We start from the raw sequence: 23,133 nt of genomic DNA on the forward strand, positions 1-23,133 counted from the left end.
AAGTTAAGAGAAATAAAGAGTTAGATTTGCAGACAACCCTTTATTTTGACGTCATAAAAAGTTAATGGATTTATAGGAAAGTACAAAAGATGAAAGAAAATAATAGACTTACGTAGAATTTGGTCGTGAATATTGTCTGTATAAAACTTAGGACAAATGGTCAGTTTGATATAAATTTTCATAGGCTATACTTAGAAAATAAATAATTTTTGTGTGGCAAATGCATTGGTGGAAATATATTTATGAACATTCAGTAGGACTTTATACACCAGACTTGTAGTAGGTAAACAAGAAGATGATGATGGTAGGTGGTAGTGTTCTCAACACGGTGCTCGTGGGACATCCCAAATATATTGTACAAGGTGTTTAAAACGTACAATACACTTATCCCTCGCTTTGTCGGTCAAAAAGGGGGCAATTGGGGTTCGATGTTTGTTAAGTGTCTGTAAATTCTGACTTTAAGTTTGTAGTGGCTAATATTCACAATTACATTACGGAAGAGAAATAATACAATACTGTACTCTTAATGGAGCATACTTCCCAATCTGACAGTATAAAACGCGTGCACACTGTAAATCTACACCATAATACAATAAGTTCAACATGTTAGTTTAAAAATCAGGACTTTCAAACTGAATCGGCCTCCTGATTTTGTTCGTTGCTTCCGATATCCGTTAAATGAGGGTCTGTAAAACACGAGAAATGAGGTACTCACCAAGCGATTACACAAGCAGATGTTCGTGGAGAGAAGCGGTCGTATAGACGCTAAATTTCTGTATGGACTATGGTATCTAACGCTCGATGTAGATCATGGCGTAGCTAGGCGATGAATGTTGCCAGAGCCGGACTGGCGGTCAGGTGTTTTACTATTTTTCTCATATGATCGATGGAACCTAGGTCTGGAGACCTAACGTGTCGGGCTAGAAGGCGTATACCGATTTTGAGTTGAGTTGATTTTGAGTTTAACGTCCCGTTCAGCAGCGAGGCTATATGAGACGTGGACCTACTGATTAACGTGGAATCCGAGCCACATGAGCTCCCGCCGGGAATCGAACCCGGGTCTCCCACGCCAAAGGCGCGTACGCTAACCGCTTAGCCACGGAGGAGCTCTATACCGATTTTGAGTTACCGGTAGTATGCAGATGGTCGTTATTCTCTGGAACATAGGAACCTCGCAAAATGTTCAGATAAGGCCGAGTACTAAGTAACGAGTGTAGAACGCACTAGTCATACTCTCCTGAATGAAGGCCAGAAGTTAGTGGATTGTGTAGAATATTATCCTTTCCCTTATACTACATTGCCAGTCAGTGTCGTGTGTGTGTAAAGTGCGAACTCATGTTAAATTTTCAGGTTCATCTACGTGCCTGTAGACACACAAACAACTATCATTACTGGAGAACGGATTTTTATGAGGAAAATTTTAGGACAATGTGGAATTCAAAATGACAAAATATGAAGGAATATGAAAATTTATTCCGAAGCAATTTTTTCATGTTTTAAATATAAATGGAATAAACGACTTTGGTCAGAAAATTATTTTCTCGGTATATACTGCGCATCATACGCAGAACTCCTAATTGTTGCAGTAAATACCGATACCTTTCTTCATGATACTCAGAAGCAGTTTTAAATAAAATGTCTGACAGATAGTCTTGCATGATGAGAAGCTTCGCTCCATATCACATGAAACAATAGGAGCATTTTCTCTACATTAATGTTTGCTGGAATAGATGTGCCCTCACCTACTACGTCCCTTACTTGAATTAAGATCGAGTTGAGTTGATTTTGAGTTAAATGTCCCTTTCAGCAGCGAGGCTATATAAGATGGAACCTGCTAATGTGGAATCCGAACCACATGATCTCATGCCGGCAACCGAATGAACTAAGATCGAATATGACCTGTTGTTTTAAAGAACATTTTCCATTTTAGCAAAAGACATTTTCCTCACATTTCCAGGAATTATATTGAGGGGAACACGGTGGTTCAGTAGAGGAACGCTTACCACTGGTACCTGGGGTCACTAGTTCGATCATCGGGCAAGTAAGTTTGTAGTGGACAGCATCGTGTCTGTGGGTTTTCTCGGAGTACTCCCGTTTCCTCCCACATTCTCATTCCATAATTCTTCCATTATCATTAATTTGCTTTAATTATAGTTTCCCTTAGCCTAAAGTGCATAATCGTGGGTCGTTAAACTGAAAGATTTCATTTCATATTCATTTCTGTCACATCGAGGTAATGTTTCAATTCTTCCACATATTGCAAAGAAGTGTGGAGCGGTAGATGACTTCCTTTCAATTTCCCCAGTTTGTGGAACTTATTTTTAAAATGGGTATAAACGTAAGCAAACGCGCTCTTAAGATTTTTTTGCTAAGAGTGTGTAGAATGTGGTCCAGAGCTGTCAATTACCTGCAATGTAAAACACACATTTTAATGTTGTAAATGCAGTTTGGTCAAACGCTGAAACATTAATTTAATGTATAAAATAAGAAATACACACGTTAAATTAATGTATTAATGCTTTAATGTCCTAGTTCCTATAAAATAATTTGATCAAATTGCACTCACAATGGGAACGGTTTATTCGCGTTTAACAAGGAATCAAAGTAAGATTAATTTATTAGTACTCTGCCATAAATCTGCACACGGGCTTCCCTTAGAGTTGACCCGAATGGCAGTGACCTCTTATAGTATTTTTGAAGAATTACTTCAATTTTTGACTTTCCAATGGAATATTAGCTGATGTGGGTTTTTCACATAGGTCTTCTACAAATTATCCATTGACGTCTGGCCTTCATTCAGGAGAGTATGACGAGCGTGTTTTACACTCGTTACTTAGTACTCGACCTTATCTGAACCTCCTATGTTCCAGAGAATAATGACCATCTGCATACTACCGGGCAACTCAAACTCGGTATACGCCTTCTACTGTGACATGTTAGGTCTTCAGACCTGGGTTCCATCGATCATATGAGAGAAATAGTAAAACACCTGACCGCCAGTCCGGCTCTGGCAACATTCATCGCCTAGCTACACCATGATCTACATCGAGAGTTAGATATCATAGTCCATACAGAAATTAGCATCTATTCGACCGCTTTTCTACACGAACATCTGCTTGTGTAACCGCTTGGTGTGATTACATGTATTATTAAAGTAAGTACCTCATTCCTCATGTTTTACGGACCCTCATTTAACGGATATCAGAAACAACGAACAAAACCAGAAGGCCAATCCAGTCTGAAAGTCCTAATTTTTAAACTAACATGTTGAATTTACTGTATTATAGTGTAGATTTACAGTGTACACGTGTCTTACACTATCAGATTGGGAAGTATGCTTCATTAAGAGTACAGTACTGTATTATTTTTCTTTCGTAATGTAACTGTGAATATTAGCCACTACAGATTTAAGGTCAGAACTTACAGACACTTAGCAACATCGAACCGTAATTGCCTCCTTTTTGTCCGACAAAGCGAGGGATAAGTGTATTGTACGTTTTAAACACCTTGTAAAATATATTTGGGATGTTCCACGAGCACCCTGTTGAGAACACTACCACCTACCATCATCATCTTCTTGTTTACCAGCTATTGATATTTTGTAATTCTGCTCTAAGGAACTCGTCTTGGGTTGGATATATCTTGGTAGAAGAAAACCTTATGTTCTGGGGTTCTAATTGCTTCACAGTGACAGGAAAGCGTAATCCTGAGTCCCAATCTGTGTAGAATACCTTCGCAAAAGGACTTGGTATTTCCGCAAGAGGAACTTTGGAACGTAGACTTGCCTCCAACAATCTTTTGACGTTCGTGCGCTTACATGCAGCCACGGTGGCGCTGATTGGGCTGGCGGTTGCTACCTTCGAAAGATCTTTTATGCCACAGGAGAACTTCGGAGACCTGCCTCTTGTGTTCACCACTTTTACTTGATCCAAGTATGCGGTTCTGAGGATAACGATCTGATCTCCCGCAGAACCACTATACTTCCTCAAAATTATAAATTATGTAATAAGTGTTCGCTACCGTCGTTCTGATATTGCAAACACAGATTGTGATCAACATACAATGGATTCACACATACAACCATACTCTGTGTTTTACTACTCTCTTTGAACTAATAGCAGCATGACCTCTACAAAGCACTAGAATCAAGCTTGCTCTCTACGGTAGCTGGTGTCCTTGAATCTTGAAACTAAAATCAGCGTGCTCTGTACAGACATACTTTCTGTGGTGTGAATTTCGTTCGAATCGAACGATGCATTTGGGTTGTTGAATGTGTTTCCACCAGTGTATATACTGTAAAAATATTGCTTAGCGTTAATTTTTTAATATTACAGTAGTACCTGTGACCCCAGTGAATGGACGAATACCTGAAAGGACAGATCCTGACACAGAAGACAAAAAGAAAGACTCTGGTGCAGAAATTCTTCCTGAAGGCTTCTTCGATGATCCAAAGTTGGATGCTAAGGTTTGGTATCGGTTAGATTTCTTTTCCCTTATTATGCTATCGATCAGTAAAAGTAAAGGAAAATACGTTGCCTTGTATTGATTCAGTAATTTTTCTTCTAAATCATCGTTGATTTCCACATGTATTATTAGTTGATAGAAGTATTTTTTTAACGTTCACTTTTTTTAAGCTAAAGAAGATAGATGATCAATGGAAATGAATGATCATGAAATTATTTTTTTCTGCTCTTCCACCGGGAATCGAACCTGGGACCAGGTCCACCAACAGCACAAGTCCTAACCACTAGACGAGCATAGAGGGCTTTAAAAGCCATTTGTTCCTTACCAGTGAATTGAAGTCATACAAGCATTCAAATATAATATGGTAATAAAGGGCTTTTAACAAATTAATAATATATCTGGGATCCTATATATATATATATAATATATATTTAAGCGGTATCGCATCGCAGTTGAATTATTTTACAAGAAAACAGCATAATACATTGTAGGAGTGTTCTCCTTTAAACTCACATAGTTGTGTTTAATTTCTCCTCGAAAACCCGACATTCCCCTTTAAAGTGCCTCTTTGGTTCTCGATAATATATACCAATTCACTATTGACTAAACACCATGCTGCTGGAAACCGGTGTTTAGTCCAGCACAATTGACAGCAAGAGAGCCATATACACTTCGACACTTTATAGCATATGGAAATAAAGAACCTTAGTAGGCTTTTGAAATACAGGATCTCACTGTACTTTCGGAAATTAGATAACTAGGGAAAACACGGAAGTATAGTAGTACTCTCTTTCTGTTGCTTCAAATTCTGGAGTAAGGAGTTCATAATTGACACATCTGTGTATTTATATCATAGCATTGGCCCCAGAAATACTCTTTTACTACGTTCTCTTCTTTTTCACTGATATTGCTAGAGGAAAGTAGTATTCGGTTTAAAACTTCTAAAAAACTGGAAATCAAATTTAATTCGGGCAACATTTGGCTACAATGTGAGTTAGGAAAGTAACGCCTGTAAAATTAATTGTGGTTTTATCATAAAAATATAGTTCAGTTCGTGGACTGAGTAATACCAATTCTCATTTCTTGATGCTGTTATGGATTCAGCACTTAATAAACAGTTTCATGTAAACACATGCAAACCAGATACATCTTAGGCAATTTAGGGAAGACAAAGTTAGTACTTAGAAAGGAAGTCATTACCTTTCCTCTATTTTGCTTTTCATTATCACATGAGTTTTTATTATATATAAACATTTTTATTTTTATTATTTCTTGTCCAGGAGCCGCGGTGGCTCAGTGGGAGAGCGTTCACCTCTGGTGCTTGGGGTCCCGGGTTCGATCCCAGCCCCCGCCAAGTGAACTTTGTGGTGGACAAACACCGTGTGCGTGGGTTTTCTCGGGGTTCTCCCGTTTCCTCCCACTTTCTTCATTCCACCATTTCATTCATTACTCATCATCACCGTCTCCTTTAGCCTACGTGGGACGTAAAACTCAAAGATTTCATTTTCATTTCATATTTTTTGTCCACGTAAAGCAATAAAACAAAATAATATACATTTTTATTGATGCCGAAAACGCTATACAAAAAATTATAAATTGCTATGAAAATTTAAATTTGTTTTTCAAATTGCTAAGCTAAAAGGAAATAAATGAATATATACATACACAGAATTGTAGGTAACTTCACCGAAAAACTGTCGGAGGTGATTCCTTATATGAAATGAAAGTAAAATGTTCTAATAAACGTGGGTCGAAAAATGTCTCCTTTCAGAGTTATGAACCGTCGAAAATTCGAAAAATCACGTTTCGAAACGCCCTGCCTTAGAACTATAGGACCTATCCCAAGCGGTTTCAGGAATTACACAGGAACTAGTACGTGCTCTATCTAAATATCCATGTTTTACCGCCTCCGTTATCGGCAAAACGAACTGTAAAAAGGAAGTTGAGGTATAGGGATACTCCTTTAAGTACTAATGAAGCGTTCGTTTCGCTGGTACTTGTGAAACATGAAACATGATAAAAGTGATGAAAAACGACTGAAAGCCTTCGAAATGTGGGTGTGGAAAAAAATGGAAAGAATTAGTTGGGTTGAGCGGAAGACGAATGAGAGGGTGTTAGAAATGGTGGGGGAGAAAAGAACACTTTTAGGTATTATTGAGAAGAGGAAGAGAAACTATTTGGGACATTGCCTGAGAAGAATCTGTATCATGAGGGACGTGCTAAAGTGTATGGTAGCAGGAAAGAGAGGGGGGAGGGCGAAGGAGGCTGCAAGTAATGGACGATATAAAAACAGAAAGATAATACGTGAAGACAAAGAGGTTAGCGGAAGACCATGGAGCATGGAGACTTCTCAGCTGCTATATATGTACCTTCATAAATATTCTTAAATAAAACTGTTTTTTTTTTTTTTTTTTTTTTTAAATAATATAATACTTAGTTATTCAAATGAAAATGAAGGGATTAATTGATTGTTAGCTAACCTAATTTTATTGTATGACAATTTACAACAACAAACAATAATACATTCTGCTTTATGGTTATGCAGAAAATTAACTACGACATTTAAACAATAAACGTAACACATTTATAAGAGCCATAACAATTTTAAATGATATTAAAAATTAATGAATCTAATGCTTGGAAGTAGTAGTGAAGTATCTTAACCTGTCTGTGGAAAACCTACCCACAATCTGGGAATAACCAAAGTCATCATAACAAGATCAGAAAGGTAAGGAAAGGACAACTTACATGGCCAGGAGAGTGTGCTGCCATTCTTGTAGTACTTCAATAAGCCTATCCAAGTTCAGGTGTCCAAATCTTAACTTGTTGAAGGAGAGGCTTTTTATACCGTTTTGCAGAACACTTTCCCTTTCGCCAGAAGTTGTTTACAATATCTTTCAAGGCTGATGAAATTTTTTGACATTCTTTAAAAATATTGCTATTGCCTTTATACTTTTATTTATTTATTTATTTATTTTTTTTTTAAATATAAGACTTAAAGTTTTAATTTTACTCAAATGAAATTTTATTAAACAACACACAGTCCTACTTGCCTGAAGCTTGTTCTTAGTCATTGTCTTAAGGACATGACTCTGAAAAGAACAGCTTTTACAAATTTTAATTATACTCAAATACAAAGAACGAAGCAAGTATTAAATCATAAAAGTAACTGAAAAATGGCTGTGAAAAATAAACTGTAATGCAAACAAATGCAAATGCCTAGGACTTACTTCTGTAAGAGTACATAAAGTGTACAAATGGGTGCATTTTTTTGAACTGTTACAGAATACATATATAATAAAATCTAGCAACCAAGTATTTGAGTATTAGCAATCAAATTAGTGCTGAAAATATATAAGTAAAATAATAATAAGAAAAGTACATACAAATGAAAATATGCATGTAAAGTTGAATGTCAAAGGGAAGTGAAAATTAGTGAGCAATGCATTATGTTTTTGTTAAAATACTAGTATATGACTTAATAAAGTTGGGCGTGTACTATATAAAGCAAGATGCAGAAGATTTAAACGCTGTTAATCCATAAGATGAAGATTCGTATGCGGCTGTAGTTGAAGTGGTAGACGTCTTGGAGTGATGTTCATGATGGATGACGAAGATGAAGATGTAGCATCTGAAAGGGATTGAAGAATCGTCGGCAGGAACTCTTGCAGCGTATGTTTTAATGGGTGCGCGTGCCCATAAAATACGCTGAAAGAACAACCTGGCAGGGGCGTCGACTGATCCAACGGTGTTATAGACATCCATTGACAGCGAGTCTTCGAGGATGGCCAGTCTTGAAGAGTACTGCTTTGGATGACGTCATGAGGCATCTCTGGTACCATGCAGGAGTTGAGAGTTGAAGTAGAGCCCTTGACTGCCGGAACATCATGAGTTGGATTGTATGGAAAGACTGCCGCGAGGAAGATGAAGCATCGTCTGGAGTTCGCTACTGTTGTCTGGAGAAAGTGCTTGAATATTGCAAAGTCTGGAAGCCGGAGATAGCCTGAGGATGCGGAATGAAACAGCTGTTGGTCCTTGGTGTGCAGAACAGGCTGGGCAAAGCCATGTAGACGACTGGATGTAACATTCCCAAAAGCCAAATCTGGTACGGGGAATGGTCAAACCACCACGGCGTATATGAAGAATTGCTACGTCAGCTGCTCTAAACAACGGATGGTGATGCTGGAGCTATGTGTGAGCTGTACGTCGGCTGCTCTTCTGGAAAACCTCTGGGGTGGAGCTGGAAGTGTACTGCTGCTTAGTGATATCTCCAGAGATGTGGAACGTAACAGGCTGCTGCGGAACTGCATCCGGTGGAGCGTCAGCTTCTCTTAGATACTGGACCTTTGGGCTGGAACTGTCTGCGGATGTCTGTTTTTGAAACAAACAGATCAGGGCTGTACAGGCATCTGCTTGTTGCCAATAGGAGTGGCCAATTCTGGAAGCGAAGAGGCCAAGTGAAGATAGGTGACATCTTCTTGTGCTGAAACTCCTGGGAACTGGCTGCTGTAGGGATAGCATCGTCTTGTAAATGAGGCATCGTCTTCTTAATGAGGCATCTTCTTCTTAATGAGGCATCTTCTTCTTAATGAGGCATCTTCTTCTTACTGTCATCTGGTATACTGGTACTTGAATGGTACTGCTTTGGATGAGACTGGCATGTTGTGGCGACTGGATGACATCTGATGACCTCTTAGGCGTCTGGATGGCATCTTTGAGGCATCTGGATTCGATCTCTAGTATGCTCACTGGCCAAGGCGATGGTTTGATGGCTTAGGATAGGGTGGGGTGATGGGATGAGGCAAAAAAAAAAAAAAAAGTATGGTATCAGTTTTAGGTTTTAATTAAAGGTATTACGTAGAATTAATTAGGTGTGGGTTATGAACAATTTCTGAATCTCTCACCAAATATATAATTGGCAAATAAAATTTAAAAATTTTTTATAATTATGCTTGTTACTCTTATCTTGCTTAAATCTAAGATGAAATATACGTAAAGACAAAGAAATTGAAATTTTTGTAATTAATAACTATGAACAAATAAATCAGTAAAAGGGTGAGTCAAAATAAGTGTTAGAAGCCAATATCGGGCAAGCCTGTTTCAAAACAAATTTTGTACTAAGCTATTTGGTTTTCCACGATCTATCAAACAAGATATCAATCGACCTATATTCCCATTTGAAATTTTCAAGTTAGTCCCGGGGCCCCATGACGGGGGCCCTGGGGACACCGCGACAACACCATTCCACGTTGCCTATGGCGTTTTTCTTTTTCATTTTTTGTTTCATTTTATTCTACTCAGACGTTTCTGATTTATAAGTAGGCCTACTGGTAATTTTATCTGACACAGGACAATTTTGGGGGGCAATCTTGAAAACGGTGCCCAATATCTAAAATTGTTTCGTTCAAAAATTGTTCAATTTTCCAAGCTCTTTCGAACGAGGGATCACTCGACCTATATTCCCATTTGAAAATTTCACGTACACTCCCACTCCGAGAGAGAGAGAGAGAGAGAGAGAGAGAGAGAGAGAGAGAGAGATATTGATTGATTGATTGATTGATTGATTGATATTGATATTGATATTTTCGTAACACCATTGTAACCTTTTAACTAATTGATAAAAATCAATGTAACTTGCAAATATTGACAGGGTGACATTGTTTGATATACTCCGCAGTACCACTCAGTTAACAGTGTTTCCAACCCAGAATAAAGTGATATTTTTTAAATGCGGTAGGTCATGGTGTTACACATTCCATATCTAAATATTAAACGAAAACTTGTATTATTTAGTATTATTATTTAGTATTATAAATTATTTATTATTTATTATTTATTATTTATTATTTAGTATTATAAAATAAGGACACTACAGTATCACAAACACCCGTAAATATCGAAATGTTCTAGGTCTCTTCAACAGTAATAACGCAAGTGAGACGAACGTGTCAGTGTACATCAGAAGTATGGCCGTGATATGGCATTTTGTAGCAAGTAGAAGTAAAATTACAACTGATTGGAAATTGGACGTTCTTCAAAAGATTTTATTTCAAAAGAGCGCTTAGATAAGTACAACATATAGTCACAGAGATGGAGGTAAAAATCATAATACCGTTTACAGCAATTCCATATCTCAACCCGTTTCGGAGATGATGAACATTATTAGTAAAATTTGTAACACTACTTAAAATCGTGAAATTTGCGAGAACTTGTAATTACAATTACCAAAAACTATTCCTGTCATATTATAGAAACAGACGAAAGGAACATTTTAATAATAATTTTCCAGAACTACATTATTTTGAGCAATATAGGAATCTAAATCCACGTTTTTCATATGTCTGGAACTGGTTGAGATATCAAATTTTGTATAAACAACATTATGATATTTATTTTTATTGGGAATTGTGTATTTATGTAATTGGATGTTATACTTATCTATGCACTTTTTAGAGATAAATCCGTTTACAGAAGGTTAACTTTAGAATCCCTTGAAACTTTGTTTCTAGTTATTTGAAATATACCATATCATGATCCTAGTATTCGACACAGAGGTACTTTGAATGTACGTACGTCTGGTGCATGGGGTCCTAGGTTCGATCCCAGCTCGCGCCAAATGAGGTTAGTGGTGAACAAACACCGTGTGCGTGGGTTTTCTCGGGGTTCTCCCGTTTCTTCCCACTTTATTCATTCCACAATTTCATTCATTTCTCATCATCATCGTCTCCTTTAGCCTAGCTGGCATAATCGTGAGACGTAAAACTTAAAGATTTTATTTCATTTCATTGGATGTAGGTTGCTCTGTTCATCTCACATTCGTAATTATTGTTGTGCGAGCCTCTAAAGTTTGGTTGGTTGTTTTTCGATGTTTCTGATATTGTGGGATTCTTAGTTTGCAGCACTGGATAATAAGTGTGGTATTGTAAATTGTAAATTGTAAACTTGAAAATGTAATAATCTTACGTAGTGTCATTTGAAAAACTAACCTTATGTTGGGTTGGCAACACTGGTGGTATTGACGAATATGCAAAACAAATTCCCATAGTACAAAATTCCACATTGTTTTGTCTATTTGTTTAAACTTAGAAGGACGTATCAAGAGAAATAAGTGTAAATCTCTGTATCACTACATTCTTTATTCGTTAGTTTATATACCTGAATAGTCAAACTGCGTAAAATGATTAAATAATTGTTTGAAGGTAACATAGGTCTCTTTTGCGGGATCTTTCACGAGCTATTACGTTAGTGGTATGTTGTGGTAGTAGCTTTTCTACTTGCTGACTGACTTTTTTTTTTTAAAAAAAAGAAAAAAAGCTCAATTATTCCAAATACGGATCTTCTTGATAATATGCCTGTGCTTCGTGCTAAAGTAATTCTGTCTGATTAATGACATCAATAGCTTTTGTTGTGTAATTAGGTTAGGCATCGCTGGTAACTTTTTCTTACAACTTTACTATAGATGCCATAGATGATTTGATAATTGATCACATCATTTATAAAAGAGCTGAAGTGTATCTATTTGTCAGTTTCTACAAAAGCTGTCTTTATTTTGGACCATGTGTCATAGTAAAAAATTGTACTTTTTGTTAGGATATACAAAAGGAATTAAGTTGATGTGTTAATTGACAGCTAGTATCAGTATGGATAGCGACAGAATATTGTCTGCAATCTAAGAAAAACAGTTGGTTGGTGTATAAAGATTATAGGAGTTTGTACATGAGGCTAGACGTAATGAGGGTTGATTTTTGAAGTTATCTGTTATTGCTGTGTGCAGAGTTTTGTAGTGCTATGATAGAGTTTTGTTGTGCTATGATAGAGTTTGGTGGTGCTGTAACAGCAATGTCTTATTAGCTGTTTTCAACACTGTATCTTAATATTGATAAGATTGCGTATAATACGTACGTAATTTCGAACTATAAAGATCATAAAAAGTATGGTATATTCAAAATGACTTAAGATTGCAGTTTTCTGTACTTACCTACTCGTTTTTTGAATAAGATTTACAACGAAGTTTGAAAAATCATCTTACACGGGAAGGTCCCACAAGTTGTCGCTAAAATGTGATTGCCACATAGCACATCTGATACAGCATCGCGAGAAATGAAAATGAGCAAAATTTAAGGTGCTATGGACCAGAAGGGTAGGAGCTAGGGGGGGCTTCAAAATTTGAATAGCCAAAAAATTATATCATGGAATTATGTACGTTTAAAGTAAATATCTTGAAAACCAGTAAAGCAATCAAAACAAGAGTTGCACAATATAATGAGAACGAAATGTCCTATCGAAAACCACAAACAGTGTTGCTATAGGTGAAGCGATGTTGCCAACTCAGCATAAAAAATATTTTATTATCAATAGCACCATATACAAGTGTGCACAAATTTAAAATGCACTATTATCACTAAACATAACAGTGAAGTATAGTGGTACAGTGTTGCACACTGTTGAAGCTATATGTGCTGAAAGTGTACAATGGAGAAGTCTGATATATGGGAACACAGAGTAATAAAGGAATGCATTAGAAAAGAGTGAGGATTTTGCAATTTCTGTAGCCCCGATGAATAAGCAGACAACTCGCGAGGAAAGAAACACGTGTTTTCTAATTCTGTAAACTTGTTCTCCAGTTTATCTTATCAATATTTGGAAGAGTACTCTCTTGGTTTGTGTCTTTCGTGTTAACTGATATATTCTTTTACATCCTCTCCTACATACCATATGATTATGTTTGTACACTGTAATATTACCATATTCACATTGAAGATATAATTATTTTATTACTACCTCATTTCGTTTTTACTCGGACCGGATAGCGGCTAGAAGGCTAGACAACCGACATATTAGGCATCGCGGGATCCAATCCCGCCTAGGACATGTTTTTGTTGTACTTTTCACCTTACATTTCATTCTTATATTTCTCTTTCATAGTGATTCGTATCGCACTTTGCACTCCTATATAGCTTCGGAGCTGACACAGGACGTAAAAATGGCATCACTCAATTTCGTTCTTCAAATGCATCAATATTTTGTGACACTACTGACATGTTGCTATGTTATGCTATCTGTATTATGCGTTTGAACTAAATTCATAGTATGAGACCCAGATTCCTTTATTACCATATGTTGCCACATATCAGACTTCTCCATTGTACATTTTCAGCACACGTAGCTCCAGTAGTGTGCAACACTGCACCACTACACTTCACTGGTATGTTTAGTGAAAATAGTGCATTTTAAATCTGTACACATTTGTATATGGTGTTATTAATAATAAAATATTTTTATGCTGAGTTGGCAATACTGCTTCACCTATGGCAACACTGTTTTTGGTTTTCTATAGAGCATTTTGCTCTTATTATATTGTGCAACTTTTGTTTTGATTGCTTTACCGGTTTTCAAGATATTTACTTTAAACGTACATAATTCCATGATATAATTCTTTGGATATTCAAATTTTGAAGCCCCCTAGTCCCTACCCTTCTTGTCCATAGCACCTTAAATTTTGCTTATTTTCATTTCTCATGATACTCTATCAGATGTGCTATGTGGCAATCAGATTTTAGCGACAACTTGTGGGACCCTTTCGTGTTAGTTACAAATTTTAAAGTTCATTTTAATATGATAAGCGTCTTCCCATTATTTCCGAGAAATACAACACTTCTTTTGAACCACATGACGGAACTCGACCAAATTTTGCATGTCTGTGAAGACGATTGGTAGAAAATTTTATAAAAAATAAATCTGATAACGATTGAATCACAGAAAGCCAATGGAGCGAAGCTACCTCTAAACATATGCAACCATTTATGCATTTTCGTATGTTAGTATTATGTAACTTAACCAGTGCTTTCGTAAGATTCGTCGTTTTCTTGGAATATCTAACAACTGTAATACATAGATATGTACGTAGTTAGCCTTGGAAATAATTTATGTCATGCGAATATGGGAAAGTTTTTAGAGAAATTTCAAGCGCGTTACTCGAACTTAAACTTTGAAAAACCTGTGGATTTTTAATTGTAACACCAAGATTGACTATGAAACATTCTCAGTAATTCTAACTTGCTTTCTCTTGTAGGCTCGCAATGTTGAATATAAGGACCCAGTGGAAGAAGAATGGGAAAAGTTCCAACGAGCTATAAAAGAGGAGACGACAGTATCCGCACAGATCATCGAGGAAGACCAAGAAGAGGCAACAGCCGAACGACAAATTGACGAAATAGATGAACAAATGAGAAACTGGACTAGGTACCACTGTAGTATTTAAAATTCTGATTATTATGTCTGTTTTTTTTAATTTTATTTATCTGGATGATTTATAAGTAGTAATATTTTCTTTATAGTGTTCATTTTTTTAAAAAAAATTGCCACATGTTCATACAGGATGCATGGTAAGAAAATACACTGACAAATTGGAGAAGATGATATTAGACCTTAAATTAAGTAAAATTTGTCTAACGAGTATCAGTCGAAAACGGCACTGTTTTCATGTTAGGGGAACTTTAAAAGAAGCGACGAAGAAGCTGATATATTGGCAACTAGTTCATGAACCCGGAAAATATCACTGTCGGCCAAAAGATTAAAGAGGAAGTCGCATCCGACAAACGCAGTGACGTACAGATGGGAGACTGGAGCGGTCACCAGCAACGGGGATTTCCACAGACAGATAGAGAATCCTCAATAAAAATATTCCTAATGTTACCAGAGAGAAAAGGATAATAAAGGACGATATATCGTATGATGTGATAGCAACAACGCAGGAAGGGAGCCCCCAACTGACGCGCGAAGAGAAATTTCCGGAGGCAGCGCAGAATTACGCGGACTCAGAAAGAGGGATCGGTCATATTACGGAAACACAGGTTATTATCACCCCGTAAAAGTCAGTATACACCACAGGAGCAATACAATACTAGCATGTCGCGATAAAAGTATAGCCGGATTAGTCAACCATACATGTAACTTTGAATCGAGATACGATAGCACACGCGAGTAATATCGTTACGGAGTTCAATGACAGGAGTGGGAATTGGCAAGAGACGTGGCCCATCGAAGCGTATGCACTGAAACACTATGGTGTAAGAAAGATTGAGGCAGGCTCAAAAGAAGCACAACAGAAACTCCAATGGTGTACTGAAAAAGAAAAAAACAAAAAACCACCTGACCTACAGGGATCATTGTAAATATTCGAAGTGTCCTTCATGTGATGTCGCAAACGCGTTCGAAGATTCTAGACTGTGGTCGAATTGCTGCACGCGCGCCAAATATTAGTGCTGGCAATGCTGTTCTTGCAGATAAACTAACACTTAAATAAGCAAGTTGAAGCAAGTCTGGCAACTGTGTGGTCCATGGGGGAGGACTACCCTGATCTATTTATCTGCTACAGTAGTCCGATCCAAATGCTGGAAAACAGATCTGATAAAGCGCTTATGAACCCCACCATGCGTTAGTCACAAAAGCCGCATTACCAGTCCTTCTCGAAACAGTTGTTGCGGTTTTACTTAAGACCTAAGTAAAGTGTTACTTATTATACCTGCTCACTCGTTAATGTGAAGTTTTTGATGTTGGTGTTGTGGCCTTGCACACATGCATGTGTGATAAGGAAATTGGTGATGTCATCGCGATCGAAGGTTGTTTCATCGCTGAAAATCACGGATGATACAAATTGCTCATCGTTGATGACCTGCTGCTAAAACCAATAACAAAATGCTTCGCGTGGTTCACAATCCTTACGAACATCTTAGAGGACGCTTTCCTTGATTGCAGGTGTTTGTGCTACACGTGATTGCCCTCGCTTAGAGTTGCCACTTCAAATGTTCACGTGTCCTTCTGTCGAAGATATATGGCATCAAATGTATGATGTGCTGTGCACTGTTGGGATTCATGTCATGATACAATCGTCCAGCTGCTTCCATTACTGTTGAATCGTCTATAAATAAGAAGTATGTCCGCATGTTTGCGAAAACTGTATTGGCCTCTCATACAGTTTGCAAGTGTTTGACATTTTGAACATTACACCAATCTCTGAGTTTTCACTACAATAGTCTCTTGTGTTCTCTTGTTCTTCTTTCATAAACAATATTAATCGGCTAAAGTTGTGTCTTCCACCTGTTCCGTCTTCACCGAATTATTTTCTCCACCATCTAAATCCCCCTCAGTTTACCTAACTCTGTTGTAGAATCTTGAAATGAAAACTGAAATGAAATTTTTGAGTTTTACGTCCCACGGTTATGCCGGCTAGGCTAAAGGTGACGGTGAGGATGAGAAATGAGTGAAACGGCGGAGTGAAGAAAGTGGGAGGAAACGGGAGAACCCTGATGAAACCCACGCACACGCTGTTGTAGAACCTTGTCATATATATTGTGATACAGAATATCATCTAAGGGAGTCATGCTCTGCTTTTCACTTTTACGGGGAACGTGTGTGTGTCATAGTAAGTTAGCGCCAGCACGAACTCCTTCATCTATTTGATCTGTCAAGGTTACGTATAATGGAGATTGCGTAGTTGTAGATCCGTCTCAACGGAACCTAAGAATGTAAGGAAAAATAACGGAACTTTTTTCTTTATAAATAACCGCTATCTCCATCTATTGAAGCAACAGATCATCTTAAAGCTGGATATCTGCTCAACAGAACGAATCCACAATCATGAGAACCGATTAACAGTGTGTCAAGTTATAGCAAGGAAAGTGAGTGTATCTGGTGTCACCTCGTCACAAAAACACAATGAAGCAAAGAGCCAATATTAAATTTTGTTCCAAGCTAGGTAAAACATTTACAGAAGCATTGGAAATGATGAAACAAGTGTATGATGGTGGTGAGTGGTGGCTTATCTGATCTTGTACACGCGTGTTCGAATGGTGTACGTGATTCCGGGACGATCGTGAGTCCTTGGAAGACGATCCAAAGCCAGGTAGACCGATAAACAAAAATCGTGATGAGTTGGTGAAACAAGTACGTGAAGTGATCGCCCACCTTCCGAGTGCGACTGTGAGATGGATGACGGAGGAATTAAATACGACAGAAGACATGATTTACGAAATTTTGACAAAGAATTTAAAGAAACGGAATGTCTGTGCTCGATTTGTTCAGCACATCTTAACGACGACCAAAAACTTCTTCGCGTTGAACATTGCAAGGACCTAATTAAAACAGGCAAACGGAACGGAACATTCCTGAATATATTGTAACTCGCGATGAGACTTCGTGCTTCAAGTACGACCCGCAAACAAAATGCCAAAATGCTACATGGAATTCCTCAGGTTCTCCGAAAGCGAAAAAAATTGCGTTTTCAAAAGTCACGTGAGAAGACAACGTTGATTTGTTTTTACGATTCCAAAGATATCGGTATGTTTTCACGATTACTTGGGGAATTCGTTCCACAGGGTCAGACTGTTAATGGTGAATATTATCTGGGTGTTATGGAGCGTTTGTGGAAGCGAATCGCTTGCGCAAGGCCCGAGTATCGAGCGCCAGACAATTGGTCTTTATTGCACGATAATGCACTATGTCACAGAACCGTCGCAATTCGTGATTTTTTCGAAAAAAAAATCCGTGTGCTTCCGCACTCTCCGTATTCGCCTGATTTATCGCCGTGTGACTTCCTATTCTCAAAATTAAAATTGGCGATGAAAAGAACATTTTATGACGTTTCACACGTCCAGTCTGCCGTGACGATGGTCATTGAAGCGATTCCGAAAAAGGACATTAAAAGCTCCATGCTAACGTTGGTTGAACGTATCCAGCGTTGTATTGATGCGGAAGGGATGTATTTTGAACAGAAACAAGTACAGTTGGCAACATACCTAATTCGATTCGTGTAATTTAAAAAGTTCCATTATTTTTCCGACATACTGTGTATAACCCTCTCCCGGTACACATCTTTAGTACCCTGCCCCATGAGAAAGCCTTAGTTACACTCTAGAGTTCCAAGATTTAAGTAGCTGTCTCGGCACACTTCATTTATAGCTATTGAGTGAATTGAAACATAAATCTCTGAAATAACAACCTAGAATCGAGAAAATAAACGAAATAAGTGACAATTTAAGGACCGCTCTAGTTCCCTACCCCCTGCAGGTTTGGAGGGGTGCCTCCATTTCTCAAAATGTTCAAGAGGGTCCAAGGGATCTACTGTACAAAACGGCATTTTTTTAAAAATCACAAAATACATACTACATTAGAAATTAGTCTCTTTCCGACCGAACTAATATAAAAAGAACATATTAGTTCTAATGCAAAATTACTGTACAAAGGTTGGGGCCATACTCTGTCACGCAACTTTCAACATATTCATCACATTGAGTGGCTACAAGACAGCTGGGAGGTCCGCATCGCAGTCTCTGGTAAAGATCTCTAATATACAATTTTTGCGGAAGATGTTTCCCATGACTACAAAGTGCATAGATTTTGTTCTCTTAATCTTTGACATTTCTGTGGGAGGAGAAGATATAATAGTATAAAAATTTCAGATGAAATGAAAAAAAAAAAAAAAAAAAATGGAGAAAATTAAATAATATTTCTTATTTTGAATTTTGTAAGTTAACAACCTTTATTTATTTCACCATATTTAGTTTCGTCATTAGTAAACTAGTGGATACCAAATGCTGGAGGATGGGCATCGTTATCCATCGTCAGCTATTTTATTTAAACAGTTCTATTCATATTCTGTCATACAAATAAATGAGAAATTAACTAATATCTAAGAAGGTAGTTCGTATAAGAAATTTGAATGAGATTACTATATCGTAAAACAGATCTAATTTGTAATTTCTAAAAGGAAAACAAAATAAATCAGAAAAGAGTAAAAAGGAAATAATCAAGAAACGCGATTATTCTAAATTTAATTTTCCATTGCATAGAAACGTTTACTTTTCGTGTCTCATGCAATTAGTTTTCAATCGTTCAACATTAGCCGGAAGCAAACAAGCAGATAAAGCAGAAGATAGAAAAAAAAAAAAACATACAATGAAACTGCAGACATAAGAGGGAAACACATTGAAGAGAACGTTCTCATCACAAGCAATTGATTTGCTGAGATAGGAACGCCAGATCCTTCGAACAACGCCAAGGGAAGTTACAAATAGAAGCAACAACTTGTAACACTAATCCTTTTGCCACGAAAAATCAACCGCGCAACATCTCTGTGTGCGAGATACTCCGATTTGTCTTACTTTGTTACTAAAGCATATACGAATATGAAGAAGAAAATACCCAAAATGAGAAAAGGACTGTCATAGACTTTTAGGGTACTTCAGAACCTTAGGAGACACCCTCGTTGTCCTCCCAAAAGAGGGAAAATTGCCGAAAACATCGCCCGTACGGAAAAAGAAGGAAGAGATAGTTGCCTTGCAGTCTACGATGCTGGAGTCCAGATTCCTAATTGGTCGTCGCCCAGAGTTGATCTCCAAGCAATTTAGATGTTTAATGGACTAGAGACTTTCCCACCTCAGTTTTCGGACTAAGACAAGTGTCACTGACCAACCTTCAAGAACTGTGTATTAGTGAAGTGTTAGTGTGAGTGTTAATACAGACTACAACGAACTGGAATGGATCGAACTAAATCCGTAAGTAGTACTCATTTATTGGCAAATCCGAGTCAGTTGCAGTTTCTATTACATATACTCACCGTTCTGCTCTCATATCTGAATGTGTCCTTTTAGGCTGTGTTGTTTCCAATCCAACACTAACCCAAAATTTTCTCTGAAACTAAATTTCAAATTAGATTCGTTTTAGAAATCAAAGGCACTCGCATTAAAGCCTCACACACTGCCTTTGCTGTGAATGAATGTTTCCTTTATACTCGCACATTTCCTCCTCGAAAACTGTGTACTTTTCATTCACCCAAAATGCTCTCCCTAATAACATAAAAATGAAGATACTTTCTAGGTTTGCAGGTACGGAAACCTCACCTGGACAAGAACGTTCAGTGTGCTCTGCGCCCCTGAGACCAGGCAAGACTCAGTAGCATATGCACACACAGATATTTAGAAAAAAAATAAACCTAAGGTTAAAGAACTATATTGAAAAAAATGAATAGTTTTGTGCGAGATAGATAAACGAAGGAATTTACTCTCTCCCTCAATGCTATGCTACTGATACGTAGACCTCATTGTATGATTACTTGAGTAACTTTTTCGTTTCCTTTTGTTGAGCCTGATTTTGTGAACAACATTGTTTATATACCAATCCACCTATGGGTTCTCAGGACAGTAACAACGCGGTTTGGCGTGGAAACAATGAGACCTTGGTATGTGGCTGGAGGCATGGTGCACTACATCTGCACACACAAGTTACTTAGCTACTGTATATTCCGTGGAGGGAGTCGATAAATTTGGATCTTACGTTCAATGACACCCAAAAGGTGTTCAATTAGGTTAAGATTGGGTGAGTTTGTGTACCATTGCAAAAATTGAAATTCACCATTGTGCTCCTCGAACTACTGCACTACAACATTGACCTTCTGACATGGAGCGTTGTCCTGTTGAAAGATGCAATTCCCACCTGGAAATGTGTCCGACGTGAATGCATGTGGATGGTCAGCATTGACCTGCTTATAGCAAGGATCCGTCGTGGAACTCTCCACACGTACTACCGGGCTCATGGATGAAAATGTGAAAGTTCCCCAAATCATAGTGGAGCCACCACTGGCTAGTCGTCATCCTACTCTAGATTCCTTGAGCAACTGTTACCCTATAAGACGACGAATTCTCACCCGGGCATCATCATGAAGGTAATTTCGTGATTCATCGAACCATTCAGTGTTGTGCCATTGCTCTGTGGTCCATTGACGATTGGCATGTGTGTATTCCAGTCGTTGAGGATTATGCCATATGGTTAGCACTAGTAGATGTGTGGGATATCAGATGTGGCCCATATCTAGCGATGTACTGTGAACTGTGTGCTCAGACACACTCATGCTTTGTCCACTGCGAAAGTCCGTTATTACTTATGCCACGGTTTTCGCTCTATCCTGTTGCACAAACCTCGAGAGTCTATGACGTCCGACATTTTTAATGAAATGTAGCCTTCCCGATTCTTGTGGTTTAGTTTGATGCTGATTTTACCGTCTTTTCTCACCTTTTGGAAAACACTAAGCACGGTACATTGCGAAAATCCGACAAGGCGCTCTGTTTCCGAAATGCCGCTCCCAGCTGTTTGGCCACCCTATTAAACTCTGATACAATCGCCGTCCTTCCTCATTCAACGCATAAGCACCATACTGACTAATCGAGTGAGATCCCTGTCACCGTTTGCCGAGCGGTTGTTCTGTGCCTCATGGCTCTCACTTCAGCCCAAAGTTCTCATTCAAAAAGTAAAGAGTGGTCCACAGGCGGTTTGTGAGAGAAGCCTTACTAGTGAAAAATAAAGTTTTATACTGTGAAACTAAAGAAATAAAGGTTCTCTGACGTATAAATTGTTGTATACAACAATTAGTACACTAAAGTTTTATTCTTTTAGTTTGAAGCAAGAGAACTTTAATTTTTACCTTGTGATTTCCCTCATGAGCAGCCTCTGGAGTGTCATAATGTTTTTATTTGTCATTGTATGTTTTTCGTTGGCTTTTAGTTTGCTGAGTAATAGATCGGGTGTTGCAGTCTTCAGAGGCAAAAGATGAGATATAGTTGCAATATAACATTTTTAGACATCGCATAATTGTAACATTCTAACATCATAAAGTTAGTCTTCGAAACTTAAATGGACCTCTTTTTGCTCTGCTCCCTGTTAGTTACGCCACTGCTCACAACACACTCAGAGAATAAACTAACTCAAATTGTTCTTTACAACCAGCACATGTTTCTCATTTTCTTGTGTATTTGTGTCCCTTGAGCTGCCGCCATGTGACGTCATCGTTCGACCATTGCTTCTAAGGAGAAGAAAGAAAGGAGTGTTTGACCCTAGTCTTGGTTCTAATATATTGAAAAGAAAATACCATGTCATGTGAGAATTACTGAGTAATATATTTGTGATCAGAAAGCTGTTAGCTGTACTAAGATACTGGACAAGCAATTAAGAACACACACAATGAAAAATTGAGCAAGGATAATGTGCGTGTGGGCAAGGACACAGATGGTTATCAAGATAATGAAAACACCTGAAGAAAATGTAATTTACCTGATTAATACGGCGTGGGACCACAGTTAGTCTGTAGTACACCTCTAATTCATCGTGGAATGGAGGCATATAAATAATGAATTCCAGAGGAGTATTTTCATTCTTCATTCAGTGTGGCACTTAATTCTGTCAGCTAGGATGGAGAAGGATATCTGCTTCGAAATCTGAGCTCCAGATGTGTCCACAGGTGTTCATTAATGTTGAGATCTAGGGATTGAGTGGACTAGTGGAGGTATGTAGTTCATCCTGATGTTCATGAAACCACGTCTCAAGAATTTCAGCAGTGTGAATTTGCGCATTGGAAAATATAATCATTGACTGAAACATGTGGAACATAGAATACACAAGGTCATTTATAGTCCACATATTCATGAGTGTAATGCGTCCTGTAAACTTAATCATAGGACCTAAGGAACATGAGGAAATTGCGGTCTACAAAGAAGCCGCCATATTTTACGATACGTGGGAGATAGTTCAGAGCATATTCTTTGGGCGTTCTTCATATGTAAACATGGGCTGTTGGAAATGGGTGACTCATCAGACCAAAACTCACTTCTAATTATCAGC

The 23,133-nt window shown here is 37.9% G+C and overlaps 1 protein-coding gene across 1 annotated transcript in view; it reads left to right on the forward strand.

Moving 5' to 3' along the window:
* The window catches only part of LOC145678531 (zinc finger protein 830), a 65,380-nt gene that overhangs the window by 39,310 nt on the left and 2,937 nt on the right, over positions 1-23,133 (forward strand). Inside the window, exons 4-5 of the mRNA XM_081748779.1 lie at positions 4,335-4,465; positions 14,537-14,706. Coding sequence (XP_081604905.1) covers positions 4,335-4,465; positions 14,537-14,706 — 301 coding nt within the window. The remainder of the gene's footprint in view (positions 1-4,334; positions 4,466-14,536; positions 14,707-23,133) is intronic.

The sequence above is a fragment of the Thermobia domestica genome, chromosome 2 (genome assembly GCF_964235325.1).
Source record: "Thermobia domestica chromosome 2, izTheDome1.hap1.1, whole genome shotgun sequence".
NCBI lineage: Eukaryota > Metazoa > Arthropoda > Insecta > Zygentoma > Lepismatidae > Thermobia > Thermobia domestica.